Genomic DNA, 20,936 nt, shown 5'->3' on the forward strand with positions numbered 1-20,936 from the left:
AGTAGGTGTCTTGACAGATCCAATCAGTGCTCACACATTACAACTGTTAAGGAACTGACCAATTATGAAGTCATTATGTGCTCAAAAGCACCAGAGAAGTGTGTAACATAAATATTTGATGAATGGACGGACAAGGTGAATGCAGTAGAGTCCCTATTCCTCGAGTGGAGTATAGTAAAGAATTCTTAAGGAAACAAAATGTTAAATAATGTGCATAAAAAACATTAGCAGTATAGAACTTCTAGAAAAATGCATCCGTAAAGTTATCAAAAATTCTGCATAAATTTAGTATATATTGAGCATGCCAATAAAAGGTGTCAAGAGGTCATCATAAAAACTATAACGAACAAGTGTCTATTTACTATATCCAGCTTTAAATCATTTCAATTCTAAAAATTTAAGGGAATTAAATGTTGATTTTGTATCTGATATTCTCTGTTAAAGAATTTTTTTATTAATTTAGAATCTAATTTAGAGAATTTTTTTATAGACTTTATGTTGACCTCTAAATGATTTTTTTTTTGTGGGGGGTTGATATCTAATTGACATTTATCCTACAAATCCCTTTACTAACTTTAATTTGCATACACAATAAAACACAAGTTGATGTTTTTGAACAGGTATTATATGCAGCTTTTACTAGTGATTGGCAAATGGTACATTTTCCATTTGATTCTCAAGCATAATTTTTTTTAGACCAAGGACAGGACATGATACTTGAAAATAATAGGCAATGATGTTACTTCACAATGCTATAACGTCACTTTTTCATGTCCATTCACAAGAAATTATCAATAAAATGCAAGCTATGTCATCCCTACAATGAACCAACTACCTCAATGTGTTTTATGTTTTAATGGAGTGTAAATTATTAACTACTTCCAAGTTATTTCATATTCTGTCCTAACAGAAACAAGTGAACATATCGTTAACATGAAACATACTGTTAAGACAAATAATTGATAAAAAGAATAATGGCATTATATTTTATGATACTGATTTCATCAGCAAGAATATCAACTTGCAAACTTGCTCCTTTGATATTTTTGCAAAAAAAGAATGTATCAAACACAAAATGTGTACTTGTAAAGAGTTAACATCTTTTATCCATTAATAACGATATCTATCCTCAGTGTTAAAAAAAATATGAACAAATGTATTTCTTTGAAACTAAAATCAATAAATTCTTTTGAAACAGCATACAAAATTTCGATGAATTATTTATTCTGAAAATAATACAGAATACAAAAATACTATATTGTTGAGGATGTTTCTTTCCATTGGTAATAATGTCTTCAATAATGTGGTTCCCATTCCATTATTTTCGTAACAGGCCAAAAATTAAAATTAATAGATGTTACCAATCTAAAACTTTTTATTGTCAGCTTTGTCAAAAATAAATGTGATGAAGTCTTGTGTCTATCCTATTGTGTATACTTCTATATGGGGATTACAACAACATGTGTGTAAGTAGCAGGGATTTGGTCTAACTGCTTTACAAATATAGCAAACAAGTGAATGTGATGGACGCTGTGCCTTTTTATATGAATGTTTCTCTTTAAATGCATCCAAAAATGAAAACAAAATGAAATCATGCATGCATGAAGTCATAGCAATATAAGTTTTTCAAAAGGTGTGAGTAGAAGGAAATATTACATTATTCCCAATATCAGAAGAGTTGAGACTTTGATGTTAAAACAGTACATTACATAATTAACATGTAAAGCCAACAGTATCATCATTCTTCTATATGAGTTAATATAAAAAAGCAGTTTTGAAGTTTTGCAAAAAGTGGAAATTTTATCAACAGAAATGGTATCAATGATACACCAAACTTGTGTATATATGATGCAGAAAAAATTACGATTACGGAAAATTTCCACTTTTACATCTACTAATAACAAAGAAGTTTGCCCTATAAACTGTGATGAAATACTTTACCTCGCCCATGATCTAACAAATATAAATCGTATGTAAAGTATTTACTGATTCTAATCGCGTAAATAAAAGCTGATGTCATCCTCGTTTTCTTCTCATTGAAAAATTACAAATAGCATAACCTAATTTTGATTTTTCATTGGCTAGTTTTTAAAGTATACATGTATCAACTAGCAATCTTCAGGGTTTCTGGACCCAGGTCTTAATGCCTAAAGAAGTCAATACTGTGTTTATCAGACATGAAATGTGGCTTTCGTAATCTGTTAATTTTGCAAGTTTGCTTGATGAATTAGTTGTACATGATTTTTCAATTACTTGTGTCTGTGATATTGTCATTCAACTCAGAGCAAAATTCGACTGATACTCTGTTTCCTTCGAATGTACCAAAATCACATATTGAGAAAAAAACCTAATTGTTAGATTGCATAATGTGTAAAACCCGTATTTTATTACCATTATGCATTATTACAACCAATGATTCACAATTGAAACAGTTGTGTAGAGTTGAAATTGTTTGTATAAGTGTGTATACTAACCCCTATATTAATGAGGCTAATTAATACATCTACTATACTACCAACTACCGTGATGAAATCAAATACATTCCAGGGATCTCGGAAATAATTCTGAAAAATAAAATAAAAAACATTTCTCCCTGCTTTCAATTCATGTGTGAAAAACATGAAAGCTTAAAAACTCAATTAAGTAATTTCTTGTTAATTACAAGCCTGTTCCAATGTTCACTAGAACACCAAGGTAAAGATGGAATATTCTAAATATTTTTTTACTTTATTTCAAATAATTTGGTGCAAGTTAAACGGAGTGTTTCTTTTTATTTACTACACATATAAGTTATATATTGAGGAAAAAACTCAATTGTTACCTTTTTTGCGTCTAGTAATTTTCTCCCTTAAATTATATTAAAAAAAAAAATTCCCAAATTATCTCCCTTATTGCATGTTAGAAAAATAAAATCACAATGTTCAGGCAATAAAAATAAAGTACTGTAAAAAACATGATTAATAAAAGAAGACATTGAAATACATGAAATGTAAATTGAAAGGTACTATAAAAACATATATATATATACATATATAAATAGTCTAATAATATGAATTACATGTAGGCTATAATGTGATGTTGAAGCTAATGGTATACTAGCAATATATACAAGGTCAATCATATGCAGAGCTGTATTGAAAAACACTCAAGCTCAAAGATGACTTGTAGCTCATGCTATAAACAGACAAAGCTAAATGGGAAATATCTAAAGCAGTTTAAAAGCTGGTGGGAAAAGCTATTTAGCATGCTGCATGTAACTGTCAAAAAGTAAATCATCTTGTCAGGTTGTTAACAACTTCATTCTTATTCTCCTACTCTATGAAACAAAGGATATTTTAATGTAACATGTGACTAGTGGAAGAATGCACTTTAAAATAAATTATAAGTCATTGAACTGAATATTTCTCTCTTCTATGTATACAATGTATTTAAATCTTATGGTGTATACTTTTTTAATATAAAAAATAGATTGGTATTAGAATCTTATAATTTAAAAAAGGCTTTAAATATTTTGTTACAGTAACAGCTGTTTAGAATATTTCAAAATGAATTAACATAATGAAACAAACACTTCTTAATTTGAAATTAGTACTCAGTTTGTTTTTGGGTCTATTCATAGTGTTCATATGCTACCAACAACAACAAAAAAGATATTGAAACTAATTTGATGCTGCATCTGTCATTTTGCATCCAAAAGTAAATAAACACTTTTAAAGAGCAACAGAGCCAAAATAATATGAAAAAAAGATGTCTAAAAAGCTCTGCACATAAGCATGATAAACCTTAAATTGACAATTTTTCTCATCTACTTGTCAAGAGAAAATTTAAAAGTGTTAGGCAATTCAGTTTATTTTTGACAGAAATTTAGTACCTAATAATAAATTTTGTTTTAAGCTTTTTCCAACATATAGAACTTGGTTTTATTCACTTATTTAATCAATTATATGTAGTTAGCATGACAACAGATATGATAGATATACCATTAAAAAAGAATTGTTTATTCCTAAATCTAATCTGAAGGACTTGAGTTAAATCCACAACTTATATGAATACATGCCTATATCAATTTTGTTTTGTACAATGAAACTTTTTTTTTTATAAAATGAAACAGCATACTGACTCAAGCTAATTCTATCATTACTCCAAATCTCTACACAGCACAGATCAGTCAGAAAATAGCAGGTGCTTGCTTTTAATAGTGTAACAATGTTATAAGCATAATTTTTGTATTGGTGCAGTGATTTGGTTTCTGTCCTTAATTGTTGAACTATTTGAGTTAAATGTTTCCCTTTAATGAACAACTTGTATACTTTTTACAATATAAATGTTACAGTTGTCAGCACCATTAACACAAAACAGTATTACATAGAAAAGTTTACTTCTAGGTAAAAGAATTTGTAAAAGAATTCTATATCATAGAAAGTTAGAAAAAAGGAAGTTGTATTTTAGCTTCTACTTATATAGTCTTATGGGGAATAAATGGTAGTTAATTAGAAACTGTATCGTTGTGAGGACTCAAATTTAAGTTCAAACTATGATATTTACGAACCAGGTCAAAGGTTGGCAGGTCAACAGATGATCCTCAACATGACACAGGCAATATTACACTTACACTTTAATGAGTAAATAAAAATAAAAGAGCTTATTTTTTAAAGTAACATATCTTTAAGTTTTTTCTTTAGCAAGTAGCATTATTAGTATATATTGAAATGATTGGATATACATGTATGTTCATTAAAGAACTGATTTGGACAAGAGCATAACTTAAGTTCACTTTTTCAATGGTATCACTCCTGCCTTGCTGCTGATGGTCATAAAGTTTCCCTCAATTTTACAATTTCAAGAGCTTTAAGTCTTGGAATGGTAAAAGCAATCGGGATTTTTTTTTATTCATATCAAGACAAATTATTATGAAATCAACAATTTTGTTGACTCTGAACAGTGACAGCCATCACAGTTAATACATTCAATAGTATTTATGCAAAAAAAGATAAAGTTAAAGCAAATAAAAGTTATTTTCTTGGGACCATTGTTTTGGACAAACATGATAGTATCTATACAACTTGCTCCCAAGAAATCTTTTAAAGAAAATACAAAAAAAGTTGCAAAGAAAAAGCAGTCTGGCCAAAGATCTGGTTTAAACAATTTTAATAATCTAATATGTAAATTTTTATGGGAATGAAAACTTAAGCTTAATTAAGGATTTCAATAGAGAGTCTCAGGTCACAGGAAAAGGTACACTTTGGGGTATATAACTGTACAAATTGAATAATGCCATAAGTGGTTACATTTCAACCTACTCAATAGGTCAGTCTTGATGGCACTATATGATTTTGACATTACCGAAATGATTTCATAGTTGAAATTTACCCAATGTTTGCAGGCTTATCAATAAACATTACGCAAAATCGTTATGGAAATCAAATTTAACAAAACTGTTTATTTTTGTCAATAATTTGTTTACACAAAATACATTTCCTGTTAATATATTTTTTTATGAAGGTTTTGCGCACTATTTATAATTTTGTTTTGTCTGTGAGTCAATTGTTAATTTTTATTGCAAATTCACAATCTTACTTAATTTATAGTCTTTTCATGACTGAATTATCCAATTTACACACAAAAAAGAAACTTTTGAGAAACATTTAGCTTATTAAAATCAGTTTGGAATTCAGCATTGATAAAACTGATTTTTTTCTTAGAAACATGTATGAAACAAAATTTACATTTCTCAAATTCTGTGTAAATATTTTTTAGGACCAGGGGTTGTGCTATGTACATTTTTTAGCATTTGTAAGTCAAATGGTCATGCTATGTTATTTTTGCAAATTCTTCATTTACTTGTCTTTTTTTGGCTGATAACCTAAAATGGTACCCTCTTCTTCAATCTGTGCTACATTTAATGCATAATATAGGTATTTATAAACCATTATGTTTGTGAGTGGTATCATTGAATCTTCTAAAATTTTCTGTCCCCCAATAATTGTTTAAAAGCTATGTAACCTTTTAAGATATACAAAGTTGAAACTGTAGAGTATTTATCTTTGAACTATCCGGTAGATATAGTTGTCAAAAAAAATTATATATCTCAATTTTTCTTCATACATTTTTCAGAGGAATGGAATCTGGGGTAAATATCTGTTTAAATAAGAAACAAAATAAAGTCAGATATTTGTGAAAGAGGAAGAACACTGAAGTGACAACATGTTCAGGTTACAAGCTAACCATGCAAACACACTACTCAGGGAGGTCTAACAACATTGGTTAATTTATCTTTGGCAAACCTTGATTCCAAAAGCCAATAGCTTTAGAAAACATTCAATTGAGAACAAGATCGTGAAAGTTATATTGATGTAAATTAGGACATCCTCCTGTGTTTTGGCCTTTGATTGGCTATTGTTCATCTGTATATTGTCCTGTGAATTGTCTTCCTGAAATTTTAAGCATGTCAGAATGAAAATATATGTTTTTATAGAAAAAAAAAGTACCACCGATGCCTTGTCCATGTTCCCATGAAGCTTTCCGTGAGTTGTGTCTTGATGCACTCAAATTTAGATGAAGAAGTGAAAATGTGAAGAAAAAAATTTAAACAGTATCTACAGTGATTCAAAAGTGAAAAGTTTTTTTAAAAATTATTTCCTTCAGATTTTGATTTAACATTCGCTACATTTTTTTTACGTTTGTAATTTTATTTATTACATTTTCATTTCATTAGAATTGAATATTCATGTCGCTTTTAAATCACCGTGACAGACACCTTAAATCACTGCATTAACACAAAATCCTGGAAATATGTGAGAAAATATGCATTTTCTTCAAATGTCTTATGTCTTTCAAAATTTTAATTCCGAGTCTCCTTTTTCTTTTGTCCTATTATCTAACCCTTTAAACTATAGACATTGAGAACATTACAAATATCAGTTTGCACGGTGTCCTTTTAAAAATTTAAAAAGTAGTTTTCTTAACAATACAAACTTTCAGACAGAATACTTTTCACCTAAAAAAAAGGTCAACTATAATGGTTATGAAAAATAACCATAATTTAAGACGGGAAAACAAAGGAAAGGAGTGAAAACACATAAGCCATTCTTGTGTATAATGAAAATGCATACTTTATGATTAGATTATAGTTGTATTTCCTCAAAGAACAATATCTCACTTTTGTGCCTTTCATATTGAAGATTAAGAAATTTTATGAATAGCTTTTCCAAAAGTATTGTATTAAAGAACCGATCTTACTTTTACACTGTGGTAGTGAGACTATGTTCTTGAGAATTCTCCAAACCCTCATATTATGGTAATTATCAATACCTATTGACTGGGCATGCATAAAATGCAAGCTAGTGTAAAATAAACCAAATCAAAACACAGAGAGGACTTTTTCTAAACAGAAAATAAAAATATTAAGTCTCAACACAAATGGTTATTATTAGGCAAAGATATTTTCACTTTTTTCAAATACAGAATTCAAATATATTTAAACTAACACTATTATTGCTGATAGAAAATTAATATTTTGGTAGTCCATCTCTGTGTCCCGATATCTGACAAAATGCACTTCTTTTTTAATGAAGAGTTAGTATTCATAAAATTCTAATCTACTCCCATGTTAAGTGCAAACTTGCTCTCTTGCTGTGGCCATTGAAATAATAAAGTTGATACTGAAAATCTTGAAAACATTCAAAAAAAATAAAAAAAATTTGCTACTTTTTTTAGAGTTCATTTGCTTCTTTTACCAAAATCATAATGTGCTGAAACACGATATACTTTTTTTAACATTATCACAAAAAGAATAATTCCTAGTATAGTCTAACTGTATTATTTCTATGGCAACACTAAAATCATTAGAAATCTGAATTCTGTGTATTAACCAACACCATATAGCAGGCTGAAAAGCCTTACCAATCCAAACCCGAGTAACTTGAGGGTACATTCTATCGTGAACAAGAACGTAAAGCTCATGTTCATGATCATCAATATGTTCTTGTATTTTTCACTCATATCATCAAACTGTAGCAATAAACAAATAATACCATCAGTAAATATATCACAAAACACATTGTGTTTCTGTCATTGAAACGAATAAACATAGGTCCAATAATTCAAGCTGTTAAATGCCGAGATGAACTTCCATTTTAAACAATTGTAGGCATATCCTAGGATAAAGATCTATTTATTGGAATGAATAAAGAAAAAGTAAAATAACAAAAATACAAAGCTCTGAGAAAAATTCTAAACAGAAATACACTAAAATATCATTAAGCCTTAACCATCTTTGAAGACCATTTAATGTAGAGACATTCAAATATATATCTATGAAAACAACCATCTGACTTGAATTATAATGTACATGTTGGTAATATTTTTATTTGTAACCTATTTATTCACTGGTCTTAAGACTTACCTTCATCATAAGCACGATTGTGTTTAAAGCAATGAGAGTCATTACTAAGTATTCAAACTTGGGAGATACCACAATCTTCCAAATCTTGTATTTTATAGAATCTTTATTCTGCGGCATATATCGACAAACCGGTCTAGCACTAACAGCAAAATCTATACATTGTTTCTGAAAAAGATTGCAAAACAAAAATATGATTTTTTTTTGTATTCATTAATTGGGCGTATGACATTTGAGCCGATTTCATTTTTTCATTTGCGCCGATTTTATATTTGCTTTTAATTAGATTTACAGGTAAGTTAATACTTGTACATGTACTATACCATTGGTAAAGTCTGGTTATAAATGTTGTTCACTTATGTTTAGTTAATTTTGATTCATATGGTTCTGAAACTTCGTTGTAACATGATGGACATATTGCATACTGACACGAGCCGAGGAGTCAATTCTTTGATCATTGATGGCCATACAAATCGGAAGGTCAGTGTTCTGAAACATAACAACATATCTTACAAAGTACCATAAAATCGTTTAAAGCCAGAGTTTCCACGGATTCTGATGATCTGACTATTGTCAAAACACAGAACGAGCATAACCATGTGGCAGTTGACTGAAAGACAGAGGCTAAAAAACTACGGGTAAGGCCAAGGAAAAAGTCTGAAGATGTATCTTGTAGGCCTTCTTGGTGAGCAGGGGACAACACTTATATACATGTTATGATTGACAATTCATTACATTCGTACAAGTGGCTAACGGAAGAGGTCTATAATGTTAAATGAAAAATAACATGACATGGATGGAGAATTGTCTTATTGGCACTCATACCACATCTTCTTATATCTATTCACCTGTAATTTACCTGTAAAAAAAAAATAGGTGCAAATGAAAAAAAATCGGCACAAAAAGAAATGCAGATTGGTGTAAATGCAAAACGCCGCATGAATTCACTAATCATCAATAACATTTAATTAAAGGTTATAAAATTTGAGAAAGGCCTATACAATGACATAATGTCAGTAATTTTTCATATAAATCAAGGGGCATAATGAATGAATACAAAGTGATAATTGTTTTTGTTCTATCTTATCCATGGGTATGTACCTACAATGTATTTTTAAACAGTTATAAACACTTCTAGTCCTACATCTGGTCGATACTTATATTTTGGCATTGCACAGGGCAATGCTTTTCACATGTTGTTTATGACTCTTTTGTGTGTAGGGATAGATAACTTAGTCTGGGAAAACATGGTTTATTTATTAGTTGAAATAGGCAGATGTTAAGGAGATTTAGTCAACAGGTTTGTCAGAAACCTAGCTATAGTCTTATTTTTGATTTCAATAGCCTATACTCAGCCTGTGTAGATTACTCCTATCTAAGGTCAATGTGTTATAATATCAAATTTTAAAACAAAATTACCTGATTTTTGTCTAAATCTTGACTACCTAAATCGCTCTCTCCTTGTTCTTGAAATGTTATAATGATTAAGGCCACAAAAATGTTTACAAAGAAAAATGGAAAGACAATGAAAAACACAACATAGTAAATAGCCATCTCCATTCTATAAGCTTGTTTAGGTCCATGGTCTTCTTTTGTTGCCTCCATTGAATTTTTTAATATTCTGAAATATAAAATTATTATTCACTTTTTGGATATACTATATATACACATGGAAAAGAGTATTGCAACACTAAATTGAAATTCACAAATTAAAACAAGAATGTGTCCCAATTACATGGAAACTCCATCTGCACTATCATTTTCTATGTTCAGTGGACCGTGAAAATGGGATAAAATATTTAATTTGGCTTTAAAATTAGAAAGATCATATCATAGGGAACATGTTTACTAAGTTTCAAGTTGATCGGACTTCAACTTCATCAAAAACTACCTCGACCAATAACTTTCACCTGAAACGGGACGAACGGACGGACAGACGAACAGACGGATGAACGTACAGACGAACGAACAGATGGACGCACAGACCAGAAAACATAATGCCCATAAATGGGGCATAAAAACACTTGACAGACGAACGAACGAAAGAACGTACAGACGAACAAACAGACGGACGCACAGACCAGAAAACATAATGACCATAAATGGGGCATAAAAACACTCTTTATTTTTTACACATTATTTAAACCTTACTCGAGTTTAATCAATAAGTATCGACTTGATGTGCTCTTATCTGCACATGCAGCTACTGTACCCGTAAACAATAAAAAAATATATTTTTATCCTCATTGTTTTCAACACTTTAAATAACCAAGTTTATAAAGTTATGTGATTGACACCTTGTAATTGGTCATCCACAACTCTTAACTGCAGCAAGAAGGCAGATTATCAGCATGAGAGAAGCAGGTATGTCGCTGTGACAAATGCACTTATGGTTGGTCATCACCATTTCACTATAAGTCGTTTTGAAAATAAAAATTAGGCAACAAACGATGTTAAAGATCTTCCCTGATCAAGAAGACCCCCTGTAACATCTGCTAGGGAACATCAAGCATAATGAAGGTTGGTCAGAAGGAAACCCATTGCAAACAATTCAATCCTAAAAAGAGAGTGGTGGACATACAGGAGCCTTTCAACAAGAACTGTTCGAGATCGACTCATCGCTACTGGTTATCGTGCGATAAGACCATTTCGGGGACCTTTGCTTACGAACAGACACACAGTTGCCCGTTTACAATGTAGTGCAGAACTTGCCAAAGTTGGAAATTAGCATCGTGGAGGAGGATCCATTGTTCCAATGGAATTCGGTTTATCTTCCTTGGCCCGATCGTAGCCTGGATTTGAACCATATCGAGCATATATGGGACACTGTTGGGCGTAAAGTGCACGAAAGGACACACCAGTTCAAACAGGTCATGAAATAAACAATGCCCTTCATCAGGAATGGTAGCTGCTACCTTATCAACACATTAGTTGACTTATGGCAGGAATCAGAAGACGTTAAGAGGCAGGCGGTTATCTATTTGAATGGAGGCTGCCCACAAAGTACTAATTCTTTGGCGTTTAACGATCAACCATGATGTGGACAATCATCTTAAGATTAATTTGAAATGTCTGATATTGTAAAGTCCAACTACAGTTAAAGTTGTAAAATGCATTTTTTTGTACAAAAAACACTTCATTTTGTTATCAAAATTGTGGTTAGATAAAACATCTTTTTTCATACATTTTTTGTTTGTTTTAATGCCAATGTAAATATTTTATCATATTTCATCCAAATTAAGAGGCAGATTTTTCAAGTTTTAAAAAATCAAGGTGTTGCAATACTTTTTTCCATGTGTATATAATACACCAGTATCATAGAATTCAAAAATTTGTCAAGATTTTCATTTAAGTTTCCTATGTTTGACATTAAAAGAGGGGGTGAAATCTATAAAAACCTAACTTAATCCTGTTACATTCTTTTGCCTGAAAGTCAGTTACATCACCTGTCACATCTTTGTATGTTTTTGTCATTTTGAGAACTTTGTATTGAGGGTTGATCCTTGATTGTTTGTGGGTTTGATTCAGCTTGACATATTCCTTTGATGAAGGCTGACATACATGTTGACCTCAAAATGTCATATGGATTTGTTTGTCATTGACCTGACAATAATTTCATCAATATATACCCCATATCTATTTTATTTTAATAAAATGTAACCTGCCTAATCTGACACCTGAGTTTTTCAACATCCTGCTTTAACCAACACATTTTCATGGTCACAAAATATACCTATCATTCCGCAAATAAACCTGAGTATTTCAACACCCTGCTTAATCTGACATTTTTTTTGGGTCCCCAAGTGTGTTGGATAACACCGGTTACACTGTGTATATGTTCCGGACCATATGAGTATTTGGACCATACGCGTATGGTCATGACCATATGCGTATACTCATATGGTCCAACCATATGAGTATAATACTCATTTGGTTATTAACAGGCCGGACCATATGAGTATTTTGACCATATAGGTATTTTTTTTTAATTACATTTAAAAGTTTCAATAATACAAAAACTTAAAAAAAAACAAGAATGTGTCCAAAGTACACAGATGCCCCACTTGCACTATCCTTTTCCATGTTCCATGGACTGTAAAAATTGGGTAATAATCTAATTTGGCATTAAAATTAGAAAGATTATATTATAGGGAACATATGTAATAAGTTTCAAGTTGATTGGACTTCAATTTCATCAAAAACTACCTTGACCAAAAACTTTAACCTGAAACTCCCACTTTCATTTTCTATGTATAGTGAACAGTGAAATTGGGGTCAAAAGTCTAATTTGGCATTAAAATTAGAAAGATCATATCATAAGCAACAAGTGTACTAAGTTTCAAGTTGATTGGACTTCAGCTTCATCAACAAGAGTGCACACGCTGAAATGTCTCGCCTTCTATACTAATCATTGATATTATGTTGATAGTCCTAAGTATAAAGCTAAGCTTTAATACAACTGTCACATAAACTTAACATTAACCAAGATAACTAAACAAAGACCAATGAACCTTGAAAATGAGGTCAAGGTCAGATGACCCATGCCAGGCAGACATGTACAGCTAACAATGCTTCTATACAACATATATAGTTGACCTATTACTTATATTTTAATAAAAATAGACCAAAACACAGAAACTTAACACTGTGCAATGAACCGTGAAAATGAGGTCACAATCAAATAAAACCTGCGCGACTGACATAAAGATCATAAAATATTTCCATACACCAAATATAGATGACCTACGGCATATAGTATTAGATAAAAAGACCAAAACTCAAAAACTTAACTTTGACCACTGAACCATGAAAATGAGGTCAAGGTCACATGACATCTGCCCGCTAGATAGGTACACCTTACAATCATTCCATACAACAAATATAGTAGACCTATTGCATATAGTATGAGAAAAACAGACCAAAACACAAAAATTTAACTATAACCACTGAACCATGAAAATGAGGTCAAGGTCAGATGACACCTGCCAGTTGGACATGTACACCTTACAGTCCTTCCATACACCGAATATACTAGCCCTATTGCTTGTAGTATCTGAGATATGGACTTGACCACCAAAACTTAACCTTGTTCACTGATCCATGAAATGAGGTCGAGGTCAAGTGAAAACTGTCTGACAGACATGAGGACCTTTCAAGGTACGCACATATCAAATATAGTTATCCTATTACTTATAATAAGAGAGAATTCAACATTACAAAAAATCTTAACTTTTTTTTCAAGTGGTCACTGAACCATGAAAATGAGGTCAAGGACATTGGACATGTGACTGACGGAAACTTCGTAACATGAGGTATCTATATACAAAGTATGAAGCATCCAGGTCTTCCACCTTCTAAAATATAAAGCTTTTAAGAAGTTAGCTAACACCGCCGCCGCCGCCGTAGCCGCCGCCGGATCACTATCCCTATGTCGAGCTTTCTGCAACAAAAGTTGCAGGCTCGACAAAAACTACCTTGACCAAAAAATTTAACCTGAAACTCCCCCTTTCATTTTCTATGTTCAGTGGACCCTGAAATTGGGGTCAAAAGTCTAATTTGACTTTAAAATTAAAAAGATCATATCATAAGCAACAAGTGTACTAAGTTTCAAGTTGATTGGACTTCAGCTTCATCAAAAACTACCTTGACCAAAAACTTTAACCTGAAACTCCCCCTTTCATTTTCTATGTTCAGTGGACCGTGAAATTGGGGTCAAAAGTCTAATTTGGCATTAAAATTAGAAAGATCATATCATAAGCAACAAGTGTACTAAGTTTCAAGTTGATTGGACTTCAGCTTCATCAAAAACTACCTTGACCAAAAACTTTAACCTGAAACTCCCCCTTTCATTTTCTATGTTCAGTGGACCGTAAAATTGGGGTCAAAAGTCTAATTTGACTTTAAAATTAAAAAGATCATATCATAAGCAACAAGTTTACTAAGTTTCAAGTTGATTGGACTTCAGCTTCATCAAAAACTACCTTGACCAAAAACTTTAACCTGAAACTCCCCCTTTCATTTTCTATGTTCAGTGGACTGTGAAATTGGGGTCAAAAGTCTAATTTGGCATTAAAATTAGAAAGATCATATCATAAGCAACAAGTGTACTAAGTTTCAAGTTGATTGGACTTCAGCTTCATCAAAAACTACCTTGACCAAAAACTTTAACCTGAAACTCCCCCTTTCATTTTCTATGTTCAGTGGACCGTGAAATTGGGGTCAAAAGTCTAATTTGACTTTAAAATTAAAAAGATCATATCATAAGCAACAAATGTACTTAGTTTCAAGTTGATTGGACTTCAGCTTCATCAAAAACTACCTTGACCAAAAACTTTAACCTGGACGGACGGACGGACGGACGGACGGACGGAGGCACAGACCAGAAAACATAATGCCCCTCTACTATCGTAGGTGGGGCATAATAAAAACAATGATGGTTTACTTAGGCCAGGATTTTTTAATTTGTTGGTTTACGGATCCGCCGACCCGATTTTGCCGATTTCCAGAATAAAATAAAATTGACTTTTCATGCTTTTTTATTCCCGCCGACCCTAAGAAATGCATTATCCCTGAAAAATAATTAAAATAATTTTTTTTTATGAAATGAAATGCATTAATCACTAACAAAATTGATAACACTTGCTGTTGTGAAAAACTTCCAGTTTACGTTTTTAAATATAGACAAATCAATTATCATAATAACTGACCTTGAAATGTCGTTTGCACAAATAATTTTGCGGAACGAAACTTGTGTTTAAAACCAATTACACAATAAGTTCGTTTCCCTTATTTGTCATCAGTCCGTAAGATGCACCATCTCATAGAAATAGACTTGTCCAAATGTGGATAGGTTGAAGGCATCAAGTTGAAGTATTGAATATTAACAAATCATTTGGAATTTTCTTGTTTCATAGATAATAAAAAAATTATCGTCCATTTGGATAAAAAACGGGAATGCGAGACAACAGATTGACCCGATAATCTCGTTTTTCCAATGGCAGGTCTATTAGGTTTTTGACACGTGTGTTGAAACTTATTTTCGTACGACGTTTTTACATTTTTTTTCTTTATCAGTTTTCGTGCTTGAAGATCATTATTCACCAAGTTTTCTGGAATTGATTAAGAGCTACGCGAATCTATTTTTCTTGTTTCTGAAATGACGATTTAATTTCATCTTTGTCCGTGCACCCTCCTTTTTTTTTACTGTAAATTATTAGACAATGTCATGCGATGTTTATAACAGCTGAGCAATAATATTTCATTGAACTAAAATTTAAGAAATCATGATAAAATGGCATAACAAACATATTGTTAGAAAGGTGAAATATATATTGATTTTGCATATTTTTCTGTCTTCAAAGATGTTTTTTTTCTTTTTTTTTCCCGACCGACCGACCCGACTTTTTCATGGGGAAAATCCGTAAACCAACAAATTAAAAAACCGTGGCCTTACATGACAGTGTATTATTTTTATAATTCAAATACTACGTAAAAATTAAACATTGATGCCATAGTTACTTTTCATCTCTCATAACATTTTTGTATTGTATGCTTGGGGTGACATTTACTTCCACACGGTATCATAGCTTTTTTGCATTTGCAAGTCTTGGTTGTGCACGATCCATTTCATTTACACCTTTTGTTTGCGAGTGAAAAGCTAGCCTTTTTGTAGCTGCGTACAGTGATATCGAGGTCTTGGGCCATTCCGATATGTCTGCGGTGTTTGTAAAAAGCTATAGATCTCAAATATCATAACATGACTGCAATACACCATATTCACAAGGCAAATTAAATAAACTATGTTACTTTCCAGTGCCTTAAAATCTTGTGTAACAGCTCAATATTTTTTTATTTTTTAAATCACTCCTAATAAAAAAAATCGGTAATGACCATCGGTATAAAATATGTTTATCATAGTTTTCGCATAGTAAAATAAAATAAAATTAACTATGTGAAACTTCTAATTCTTATTTAGCTAATTTTTATTATAATATAATAATAAAATCATCTATATGATAGCGTCTTTTTCATGAACTGTCATACCATATGAATAGTTTATAAGTTTAAATAGTAAACTGTCACAGAGTGTTAATTACCCCGACCATACACGTATGGTTGGACCATATGAGTATATACCCATATGGTCATGACCATACGCGTATGGTTCAAATACTTATATGGTCCGGAACATATATAATATAAATACTCACAGAGACCAGTGGATTAAAACTAATATAATAAGCCCCACTGACCCCTTTCTCCCTTTGTGTATAAAATAATACAATAATACTCACTCAGGCCATCCTTCTCCTGTTGTAACAGTAAACAGGGTCAACATGGCATAAACAATGTTGTCATAATGGAAATCTCTCCTGTCCCACACTCTATCCTGAACTGTAGGAGTCTCAGCTCCATCTTCATATGAGAAAAACTGACCCCTAAAGAGATGGAAATTATGCCAATCTTAAATATTTGAAATAGGAGACCAGGTAGAGTCAATGGAGATTTTAAATGAGAAATCTTAAAAACATTTAGGTCACATTACAAGATTATGTCTATGAGCTGATGGACAAAAAACTGTAAGACAACCAGAAGAGGTATTCTTTTATTGGCACATCATGATAAAAGTTGATAATTTTGCTTTGGTCAAGACAACAAAAGCTTATTTTAATATTTGACAGCATAGATAATATTAACAAATACTTAGCATATCAGATATTGCAAATATATTTGTTACAATTAAGTTATTAACTAATGCCAACAAATATTTAAAATATATCATTAAACTTATTTCTTTTAATGTGTACTCACTGACATTCTTCCTTCGTCTCTTTTGATTCATCAGTACAAAAGAAAAACTTCCCTTTAAATAACTGTACAGCAATTACACCAAAAATAAACTGGAACAGCATGTATACAATAAGGATATTAAACACATTCTTCAAGGAATTCACCACACAATCAAACACAGCCTAAAATACAAACAGAATTCACCACACAATCAAACACAGCCTAAAATACAAACAGTTTTATATGTAATAAACTTAACAAAAGACACATTTTGGGGTTAAAATGTTTTTGTTTGCATTCATATAAAAATAAAAGAACAAAATTCCAATGTCCCCTAAGTTGCACATATTTTATATTTCCAAGGGCATAACTCTTTTTAAAAAGTCAAAAGTCTACCATTATAGATATTACTGATATTAACCTACAGAATAAGTTTTATAAAAATATGGCCAGAATTGTATTCTTGAGAGTACTAGTGCTAACAAGGCCATTTCCTTTAATTTAATTTTCAAGGGCCTGACTCTTTTAAAAAAGTCAAGCGTTCACCATTATAAAACTTGTCTGAAATTTACCTCATATTAACCTATAGTAACAGTTTTATAAAAACCTGGCAAGAATTGTACCCTTGAGAGCTCTAACGAGGAACTTTTCCATAAAGTTAATTTCCAAGGGCCATAACTCTTTTAAAATAAGTAGATCGTCCACCATTATAGAACTTGTACAAGAAATTGCTGATATATTTGTAAGCCTCAAATCTATGTCTGGCCTCAAATCTATGTCCTCAACGCAAATCTATGTCCTTTCTGCAAATCTTTGTTCTTTCCACAAATCTATGTCCTTTTTAATATTGTGTCATAGACATTCCAAATCTATGTCCTTTATTGTCTCAAATCTATGTCCTGTATTGTCTCACATATATGTCCTTTATTTTCTCAAATCTATGTCCTTTCATCGACTTTAAACATTACAAAAAGTCATCAAGTATATGTCGTCACTGCATAAAAGGAATGATGGTGGAGCAGGACACTATTCCAAATGAGGGATACACTATATCTAATAAGTGCAAAAAAGGTATTTCAAAGGATCCAAATCCAGAAGCGTTTTGGGTGGATATGCCTCACATTGTACAGATTGCGAAGGCCAAAGAAACATAAAAAAAACGGGAACAAAAAAAATTGTTGACGAATTGAAAGTGCCGTTTTCTGACAGAATGGTAAAATAAGTTTTTGTCGCATTACTTTGATCAAGCATCTAAATGTTTTAAGATGGCCGCCGAGCTGAAAACACTGTAAAAAGTCAGCTCCCAGTTTTTTGCAGTTTTTTGTGTTTTATATGAATTGTTGCATGATGAAAAGTGGATAGACTGATAGATAACATTTTGCTGAATCATTGGATGCCAACTTATGAGAAAAATTTGGTGGAACTTTTGTGATATTTACAGAAAACCAATTTTTTGGATTCAAGTGTTCACCTATTATTGATTATATTTACTTGATAACAAAGGATTTAATTCAACATGCCTGGAGGCAACAGCCTTACAAGTAACAAATCTGTGAATAAAAGTGGAAAATGTGGAAACACTGTTCAGACTTTACTAGCTGCCAAATTAGATAAAGTTGACAAAGAAAAAACTGAAAAACCTAATAAACAACCAAAAAGGACTCACTCTGAAGTGTCAAATGAATCAAATACAAGTGTTGATCTGACTGGTATAATTAGTATACAAAGGGACATAGAAGAAATTAAACAAAACCTGGAGGGTGGATTAAAAAAAATAGACCTTGAAAATGCAACAAAAGACCTTGTTAAGTCAAGTGATCTGGAAGTCATTGTAACTACTATAGTGAAGAATTTATTCAAAGAATTTACTTCATCCATAGAGACAAAAATTGATAAAAAAGTATCAGAAGTAATAGAGGAAATGCAAGAGAAAATAGATGCATTATCAATAGAAAATGAGAACTTGAGGGAGAAAGCGGAGGTAGCTATGAAAAGCCTATCTGCAACAAAGAAAGAACTACACCAAAATGAACGACTGACAAGAGAAGCTATTACCAGCAGCAACTACAATGAACAATATTCTCGCAAAAACAACATAAGAGTTATAAACTTTCCATGGCGAGAGCGACAAGATCTGCGTGCGGACTTTATTAGTAAAGTGAAAAGGGACATGAATGTTGAACTTGAGGAAAGAGATGTTGTCGCCATCCATAGAATTCCATCTGACAAATTAGGACCAAAACCTCTTATTGTGAGACTATTTAGTAGTGATGTCAAACGAAGAGTGATGCGAGAAAAGAAGAATTTACAAGACCATGTAAGATTCTATGATGACATTTCCAAAAGAAACCTTGAACTGATGAAAAGACTAAATGAGACTGAATGGTTCAGCGATGTATGGTACTTCAACTGTGGTGTATATGGAAGGATATCTGATGGTCTACAGCTGAAGTTCAATATATTTGATGACATTTTTCTTAGATTGAGACAAAGGAAATAAGTAGTTAACTTAGTACTTGACTCTCATTGTTACATGTATATTATGTCTTGATGAACTTTGATTTATTTTTTAAACATGTTTAAAGTGCTATTCTTATTTTCATGGGACAAATCTTAATAATATAAAAGTTGTCTCCACTTTGTAAAATAATTGACTATGTCATAACTGATAAATCATATACAGGATATATAAAATTGAAAGAACAATTATACTGCAAAAAACTAGAATTTTTTGTTTTGACATTAATTCAATCAAAAATGTCTGCCATTTTGATGCTAAATTCTTGTTTTTATCTCTTTCTTTTTCTTTCCAGTCCTTTATTCTTTTTATTAATTATTGCATTTCTGCAATATCATTCCATTACATTTTGTTTTGGTTTAGTTTATGGTGAGTTATCCTGTTTATCATTTTTATGCATCTTTATATTGGTGAAATGTTTTTCTTTAGTATTTTTACACACATTGAGAATAATCAGATATTACTGTTAGATTTTTTTAAGGTCATATTATGTGCTAGTGTATTTACTGACATCATATCATGTGTGCCCTGAAGGTATTAACTGTTAATTGTCAAGGTTTAGGAGATAGTGTTAAAAGAAGAGATGTTTTTAACTATTTAAGAACAAAGAATTACAATATTTACTGTTTACAAGATACTCATTTCTTATGTGAAAATGAAAATAATATAAGAGCTATGTGGGGATATGATAGTTATTTTTCATCTTATAGCTCAAATTCAAGAGGTGTAGCAGTTATGTTTAATAACAACTTTGAGTTTAAGGTTCTAAAAGAAAAAAAAGATGTTGGTGGTAATTATTTAGTATTAGACTTAGTTGTTGATACTTTACATTTTACATTTGTAACTATTTATGGACCAAATATAGATACTCCTATTTTTTATGATCAAATTATGTCAATTATAGATGATTTTGGTAATGATAGCTATATGATATGTGGTGATTTTAATCTTGTTCTCAACCCTGATATAGACTATTATAATTATTTACATGTAAATAACTCAAATGCTCGGGAGAAAGTTTTAGAAATCATTCAGGAAAGGTGTCTCATTGACCCTTTCCGTGAACTTTACCCAGATTTGAAGCGTTTCACATGGAGAAAAAGAACCCCCTTTAAACAAGCAAGACTAGATTTTTTTCTTTTATCTGAAGATTTACTATGCTGTTTGAAAAATTGTAATATCGAGCCTAGCTATCGCTCTGATCATTCTATGGTTGTATTAAATCTA

General features: G+C 31.4%; 1 protein-coding gene across 18 annotated transcripts in view; it reads right to left on the minus strand.

Annotated features, from left to right (window-relative positions):
- Positions 1–20,936, minus strand: part of LOC143064717 (voltage-dependent calcium channel type A subunit alpha-1-like) — a 206,669-nt gene that overhangs the window by 28,260 nt on the left and 157,473 nt on the right. For 17 of the 18 annotated variants that reach the window (XM_076237765.1, XM_076237760.1, XM_076237753.1 and 14 more), the window contains 6 exons: positions 17,213–17,373; positions 16,696–16,839; positions 9,821–10,022; positions 8,405–8,569; positions 6,285–6,431; positions 2,475–2,564 (listed from right to left, as the gene is read on the minus strand). In XM_076237765.1, the coding sequence (XP_076093880.1) occupies positions 2,475–2,564; positions 6,285–6,431; positions 8,405–8,569; positions 9,821–10,022; positions 16,696–16,839; positions 17,213–17,373 (909 nt within the window). Of the gene's footprint in view, positions 1–2,474; positions 2,565–6,284; positions 6,432–7,902; positions 8,011–8,404; positions 8,570–9,820; positions 10,023–16,695; positions 16,840–17,212; positions 17,374–20,936 lie in introns of all 18 variants that reach the window. The other variant, XM_076237757.1, reaches the window with a different exon arrangement.

This window comes from Mytilus galloprovincialis, chromosome 2 (genome assembly GCF_965363235.1).
Source record: "Mytilus galloprovincialis chromosome 2, xbMytGall1.hap1.1, whole genome shotgun sequence".
NCBI classification, from domain to species: domain Eukaryota; kingdom Metazoa; phylum Mollusca; class Bivalvia; order Mytilida; family Mytilidae; genus Mytilus; species Mytilus galloprovincialis.